We start from the raw sequence: 7,557 nt of genomic DNA, 5'->3' as shown, positions 1-7,557 counted from the left end.
TATGATGGAGAGTCTTGTCCATTAGGTATTCATTCTAAAGTCTTCATTTTCCTTTTTGATAATTCCTATATGAACGCTTGGCGGCCTCGTTTTTCTCGTTCACTTTCTGAAATTTCAAAATGATGGCAGTGATGGCATATGTTAGATCTCCACAATCATCGTCACTCAGGCACCTATTTGACTTAAAAATCAATGGAAAGAAGTAAGTAAAAAAGAAGTTGCATGGTATCTTCTTTTACATGCATGAAATAATATGAACTTCGTCTTCACTTGTTGGTGTACCAAGATCAACAGTTGGAAGTCAACAATACTAAATCTTTTTTTTTTTTCATATTTATTCTAATCAATCATGACATTTGAAACGGAGATGGTCTTAGGCATGCATTTGAGACCTTCCACAACGGGTGAGAGGAAAGTAACGAGAGGAAGAAAAAATGAAGTAAAAAAGAGTTTGAAATTAAAACAAGGATGAGCTGAACCACAGGCAAATATATTACAAAGAAAAGACACCAAAGGAAGAAAGTTTAACAAGTACTGTTGGAAACCAACTAGGAGTATGTATCCAATGGCAGAGTTACACTATCGTTTATGATTGACCTAGACGTTGAACAAGAAGCAATAGCCCAAGGTTCGATCATCTCATCTGTATCAGAATCTTCATCCACACTTTGTTCAATAGCATTAGCTTCTTCTGATGCTTTAATCCTTTCCAGCTCCATTGCAACTTGTTTCATCGTGGGCCTTTTCTTTCCATTAAGATTCAAGCTTCTTTTCGCAAGCTTTGCAATTGCTATAATCTCTTTTTCTGTACCATTATTACTTACCATTGGATCAAGAATGTCAAATAGGGAATTCTCGTTCATTTTAAGCAGAAAAAAGTTCACCAAGCTTCTCACTTCCTCTGATTGTACCGAGGAGATGGGTTTTTGTCCGGTCAGAAGTTCAACAAGAACAACCCCAAAACTATAAACATCACTTTTCTCTGTCAATTGACTAGACCGAAAATACTCCGGATCCAAGTATCCGAATGTTCCTTGTACTTGAGTGGTTAGATGAGTTTGCTCAAGTGCAATTGATCTTGAAATTCCAAAATCTGACACTTTTACTCTGTATTTATCATCCAAAAGTATGTTGCTAGATTTGATGTCTCGATGATAAATAGGGGCAGAAGCAGCTGAATGCAAATAGGATAAAGCATTAGCAATTTCAATTGCAATTCGAAAACGGATTTCCCATGTAAATGGGAATTCTTCATTTTGGTCATGTATGAGTTGAGAGAGTGTTCCATTGGGGATGAACTCATACACTAGTAAAGGAACCTTTGTCTCCAGGCAACATCCTAAAAGCCTAACCACATTTCTATGGTTAATCTGTGATAAAAGTATCACCTCATTGATGAACTGTTCAAGCTTCTTTTCATCAACTTTCTTCTCTTCCACCATTTTAGACTTCTTGATTGCCACAATGCTTCCATCAGTTAACATTCCTTTATAAACAGTTCCTTGGCCGCCTTGACCGAGGATTCGATTCTTGTTATAGTAATCTGTCGCCTTTTCCAACTCCTTCGATGTAAACAACCTTATTTTTTCAACATTACCTTCATTGCTGGACAATAGTTGTTGCAGAAGTAAACCTCCATTCCTTTTAAAGTATTTTTGCTTTATCTTGATGGTTTTTCTCCTTTTTAGTACTTTGTACAGATTCCATGTGCCAAGTAGAACAAGTACTGTCCCAGTACTAGTGCTGCAACCTGTATAGGAAACATAATTTATTATGCAAAAGGTAAGTTTGCAAATTAATATATATTAAGAAAAACCATACATGCATTTCAACATGATTCATATTTTCTATCTTTAAGAAAGTGAATTTATCAGCACTTATAGCTTTATCTCAGGTACTGGAATTTTAGTTTGGATCTTTTGTTTAACGAAGACGTAGTACTTCTCCCAAGAAGAAAACTTAAATAAAAAAAAAATGTTAAGAATAGTCTCTAACACTATAGTAAAATATTTAATGTCATGGTATTTGAATTTTAAAAATTTTGAATTTGGTATATGAATTATGAATTAGTTAATTAATGTGATATTTATTTTTAATATGATTAGTTACAAATAATAATATGTGACGATAACAGTTATTCAAATATCATATTAATTAATAGATTCATGATTCAAATATTATGTTAAAAATTTTTCAGATATCATATTAAATATTTTATTATAATTCAAAGATTATTTGTAACATTAACTTAAAAAAAATTTAATGCGTACCTATAATAATCGGTAAATTATGAGAATTTGGTAAATTATCAATGGCAATGCACCAATCTTCAGCACTTGAGTATTTATATGTATCAGGGCATGGCGACGAACAATGGTTGTCAGGGGTATTCAAACAAAGCATATGACAGTACCTGTGTGTAAGATTCTCGCAACTGCCTATATGGAATGAATAAATGAAGTTATGTTCTTGTAAAAATATGTTAATTAAGATAATGCCAAAACAAATAAAAGTTTCATTTTTTTTATGCTGCGTAAATTTTCAATATCTGAGCCCACACAAAATATATATATTTTTGTGGGGTAGCAAGACTTGTATTAGTACGATACCTTGGCATAGATCACTATAATAATAGTAGTTTTCAGAATTCACATCCACGCTGCAAACACATAGATGGCTGACGCTCAATCTTGCCCAACAATATTGACCACTGGAGCTACAAAAGGTCTCTAAACCATCTTTCAACTCACACCGCCCACCTATTGGTATGCCCCATTGCAGTGCTGTAGGAACGTGTCCATCTTTTGGCGAACCCCAGTGCAGTGCTGTAGGAATGAGTCCAAATTGCAGTGTTCTGGGAACGGGGTTTCTTCCAGGTGAATCCAACAAACTTACGTCGATCATGAAAGCAGACCCACATGATTTCCTGCTGCCATCACTAGAATAAAACTCTGTCATGTTTGCAATAAAGGAACTGAGACCCGGAGGAATTTTCGCATGGCAGCTATCATTGGAGGTCACAATATTGCTACAACGGGGTTGCAGGCAGCCAACAACAGGATAATCAGTTGGATTACGAAGAATAGTAGCCAAACTACCGCAACCTACAGACACGAATCTGTTGAAAATATGGGAGAAGAAAAAGGGGCTGCCTGTTAAGTTGACACTAAGCCCATTATTATCTTCACTTTTATTGCGGCAATTGAAATAAGTTACTGAATTGTTGACGATAACTCTGCCCAGGGAAAATGAAACATTAAGTAGTTCCATGTTGATGCTACTTATGAAAGGCTTTGGCCCATCACCGGTTTCTTTGCAGCTTACTCTGAACGACTCATTCATGTAACACCCGAGTTTAATTCCAAATGGGTATGTAATATTAACCTTCCCACATCTTTCAATACAGACATGCTTGGAATGTGCAGGTTCTGGGCCAACTTGTTCTACTTCTTGGCAACGTGCGGCTGCTTAGCAAGAACAGAAGCACCGATTAATAATAATAATAATAATAATGAAGATGACGATGATGATGGTCAAATTAATTTTGATAAAATTAAAAATAGTGATAGTGATGAAATTAATATATGTAATAGTAATATTAAAATTAGTGGATATATATTTGAATGCAAAATTATTAGTGAAAATAATATTATAATAAAAAAATAAAATAATTGTTAATAGTATTACGTTAAAAATTATATGTAATAAAAAATTTAAATTAATTAATATTTATAAAATTTAAAAATTATTAATTATTTTTATGACAAATGATAATTTTTAATAAATAATTAAAAATAAAAAATAATAATATATCAAATAATAATTTTAGTAAATTAAATTAAAAAATTATTTAAAAAATTTTTAAATAAAAAATAAAAGAAAAATTAACAAAGTAAAAAAAATAAGTTGTAAGGTATTTTTGTATTTATAATAATTATTAAAGAAAAAAAAACCAAATGAATCTTCGATAAAACATTAGACAAACAACGACTAGTGAAAAATCGACGTCAATGACACTGTCCAATTAAAACCAAATGCAAATTTTCACATTAGACAACGTAATTAGCACAATCTTCCAATGCAATGGCACCCGATTACATCTAAAAGCAGCCTTATTGATAAAATAACTTATATCGTGCTTAAAATTTAAAAATTTATTGAAAAGTATTGAGAAGAATTTAAAAAGGAAAGAGAAGAAAAACGCAAATGGATTTGCAGGAGACAGAAGTGGGTGTGGTTTGTCTCTGTTTCCTAGTAGTCAGTTTTTTTTATTTTATTTTATTTTATTTTTCACAAGGCTAAAGCTGATACGATTAAAAAAAAAAAAAACTGGGTAAACCCTGCATGTATGTATCTCACGTAGTTTGTCTCACATTTTCTGTGATGTGCCACTTTCTAATTTATATTTTTTATTTATAATTTTGAAATTTACTTTCGTTGTTAAAAAGGACATAACGATAAAAAATTAATTAAATTTTAATGAAATTTTAAAATTATCCGTATTTTTATTTTTGACATTTTTATTTTCTTTTATAACAAAACAAACCCCAAAATTGTAATTTAAAAGTAAAAAAATTCCACAAACACTGTAAATAGAAAAGTAGCAAATCACCTATGATGTATAAAGGGTTTACCCAAAAAAAAATTATCTAATTATTTCTCATTTTAATTTAATAAAATAAGAAAGCAATAGTAAAGTGATCACGATAAATGCCAACCTCCCAAATCGCAATTAACGGGGTTCCACTCCAGCGTTGCAGGAACATGCGTCGTATCAATGCTTATGCTGTCGGGAAGTTGAAGATCTTGATCCGTTGAGGTCATCCAGCATGGGTCAAACATGAAAACAGATGTGCATCTCTTGCTGTATTCTTGCTTCCCAGGATTAATGATCTCTGTCACGGTTGCAGTGTATGAAGTGAGATTTTCAGGAATTTCGGTATAGCAGCCACCTAATTTAGAAGCCTGGTGGTCACATCGCTGTTGTACGCAGCTAGCGAGGGGATCAGTTTGAATTTCGCGAGAAACAATGACCAAATTGCCGCAACCTACTGACCCGAATTTGTTGGATCTACTTGAGAAGAAAAATGGACTGCCTTTTATTTTGACACTAGCACGATGAGTCGTGCCATTGTTTCCTTTATTGCTGCAATTGAGATAAGTTACCGGATTGTTGACGGCAACGCTGCTATCTGACGAAGAGGAATGGAGAAGCTCCAGATTGATGCGACTAATGAAAGGCTTTAGCCCATTAGCGGTTTTGTTGCAAGTTACTCTAAACCACGAATTTTTATAGCAACCAGTTCTTGTTCCAAATGGGGATCGAATATAAACATCCCCACAGTTTTCATCACAAACAGACTCGTATGCTTCTTGCGATGCTGCTGCTTGAATAAGCCATAGTAGCAGGATGAAATAAACGTCCATTCTCTCTTAATTTCTTCTACCTTCGATCGTTATTTCTTTCTATCAGGGATATTGATGAAGATTTTGCTGGCCGGTTAAGTCAAATAGATAAAGCCCGGCGTAGGCTCAAAGGTTAAAGAAATTTCTCGGCTTTTGCGTCCCAGTTTCTACATTTGACCCCACTCAAAAGCCCCAGTTTTCTACATTTGACCAAAGCATTAACCATACTTTCGGTCCGCGGAATGTAATATAGGAAAAATGGACTCTATATTTTGGGAGAATGGAATATGTATTATTAGTTTGATTGATTAGAATGTATTATTAATATTAATATTTTTGGTTAATTCAAAGAATATGAAAGCAATAAGTTCAAAAAATTATTTTATTTTTATAATTTATTTTAATATTACAAATTAATAAAAATGAATAAAAATTCATAATAATTTAATATAAAAATAAATATTAATTTTGTTTCAACCATTTTATTTTTATAATTTATTATAATATTATAAATTAAATATTAATTTCGTTTAAGCCTTTCCCCTATATCAATCTATCTCCCACTATTAAAGTTGAAAAGAGTTTTGTTTCGAAAAATGAAATGGATACCTTTTTTTTTTTTTTAATGGATAGTTTTTTTTAAAGAACTAAATAGATTAATGCCTCCTTAATTTTAAATATTTTATGATAATTTTATTTGATATTTTGGTCAATTTATTTTACTGGATTGACATTACTTGATTTGTTACATCATTTTTTTTTTGAATTACAAAGAAAAAAATAAAATTATAATATTTTTAAACCCCTTAAAAAACTCTATTCCCATGCATCAACCAGAAAATCGCTAATCAACCAAAAAAACACTAAGACCTCAATGGAAAGAAATTATAAATTTTTTAGCATGAAAAAGTATGAAGGTAAGAAGAGTTACAGATACTAAAATTTAAATTTAAATGTTATTTTTTAAAAATAATTATATAAATAAATTGAATTAAATTTAAAATTCAGTTATCATAAAATTTTAATATCTATATTCATATTATAATTCGGAAGTTTGCCAAAACATCATTGCATCAATGTCAAAGGTTTTATGCCATTTTTTCCCTAAACTTGGTTAGTGCTTTGGTGGGGGTCAAGTATAGGAAATTGGGGCGCCAGAGCTAAGAAATTTCTTTGAAATTTTTGAGTTTACTCTCAGCCTATTACATGCACCCAGCTAAATTTTCATTGACTTCCCTGATAGAAAGAAATTAACAATCAAAGGTGGGTGAAATTAAGAGAAAATGGGCGTTTACTTGGTGTTTTACATCAGCCTGCTACATTGGCTTGTTCAACCAGCAACATCGCAAGGAGCAGACGGGTCTGGTTGTCATTTTCTTTTTCTTTTCAAATGCAATATCCTTAAGTAATTGAAGCTCTTAAAATTGGTCAATGCATTTGCTTAATGTTTCATACATTTTGGTTTCCCCCAACTTAGACGTAACAAAGTCTTTGTTACTTCTTTTTTTTTTTTAGAGATAAACAAATTCAATGTTTGCTTTTCTCTAGAAGTTGCTGTGGAAACTTACTTTGCACGAATTTTGCTTATCTAAACTCACTTTACATGAATTTTCAACGTGCTTTCGTTGATTTTTTTAACTTTCTTTAATTAGTTTAATAAAGTTTTAATTGCAAAAATAAAAAAAATAATATTTTTAAACCCCTAAAAAAACTCTATTCCCATGCATCAAAAGCTAAGATCTTCATGGAAAGAAATTATAAATTTTTTAACATGAAAAAAAATACGATGATAAGAAAAAAAATTACGGATACTAAAATTTAAATATAAATTTATTAAATATTAATTCTTAAAAATAATTGTATAAATAATTGAATTAAATTTGAAATTTAGTTATCATAAAATTATAATATCTATATTCGTGTTATAATTCAATTTTGACAAAACATCAGTGCATCCATGTCAAAGGTTTTGTAATTGATAGAGATGTTTTTTTTTTCCCTAAACATGGTTTAGTGCTTTGGTGGGGGGTCAAGTATAGGAAACTGGGGCGCCAGAGCTAAGAAATTTCGTTGAAATTTTGGAGTTTACGCCCGGCCTATTACATGCACCCAACTAAATTTTCATTGATTTCCCTGATAAAAAGAAATTAA

General features: G+C 31.5%; 1 protein-coding gene across 2 annotated transcripts; it reads right to left on the bottom strand.

The window, feature by feature from the left end:
• Nucleotides 1–301: 301 nt before the first annotated feature.
• Nucleotides 302–5,689, bottom strand: LOC111298822 (wall-associated receptor kinase-like 1). Of its 2 annotated transcripts, XM_089756548.1 has the most exons (4): nt 4,719–5,689; nt 2,610–3,464; nt 2,271–2,438; nt 302–1,750 (listed from the first exon to the last, which is right to left on the bottom strand). In XM_089756548.1, exons 1-4 carry the CDS (start codon nt 5,425–5,427, stop codon nt 549–551), a joined length of 2,934 nt encoding a protein of 977 aa, XP_089612674.1. In that variant the 5' UTR covers nt 5,428–5,689; the 3' UTR covers nt 302–548. The 2 variants fall into 2 exon arrangements, with proteins under 2 accessions (XP_089612674.1, XP_089612675.1); XM_089756549.1 differs by lacking the exon at nt 2,271–2,438.
• Nucleotides 5,690–7,557: the final 1,868 nt, after the last annotated feature.

Source organism: Durio zibethinus, chromosome 27 (genome assembly GCF_047325235.1).
Source record: "Durio zibethinus cultivar Kanyao isolate XHJ-2024 chromosome 27, ASM4732523v1, whole genome shotgun sequence".
In the NCBI taxonomy this organism is placed as follows: Eukaryota; Viridiplantae; Streptophyta; class Magnoliopsida; order Malvales; family Malvaceae; genus Durio; species Durio zibethinus.
This window is presented reverse-complemented; position numbering and strand designations above follow the sequence as displayed.

Excerpts from the sequence above, each read along its gene's own strand:
- LOC111298822 (XM_089756548.1), bottom strand. The coding sequence starts at position 5,427 with ATGGACGTTTATTTCATCCTGCTACTATGGCTTATTCAAGCAGCAGCA. Across the intron at positions 3,465-4,718 it reads CGTTAATTGCGATTTGGGAG|CCGCACGTTGCCAAGAAGTA; the intron begins GTTGGCATTTAT and ends CTTGCTAAGCAG. Across the intron at positions 2,439-2,609 it reads TTATAGTGATCTATGCCAAG|GCAGTTGCGAGAATCTTACA; the intron begins GTATCGTACTAA and ends CATTCCATATAG.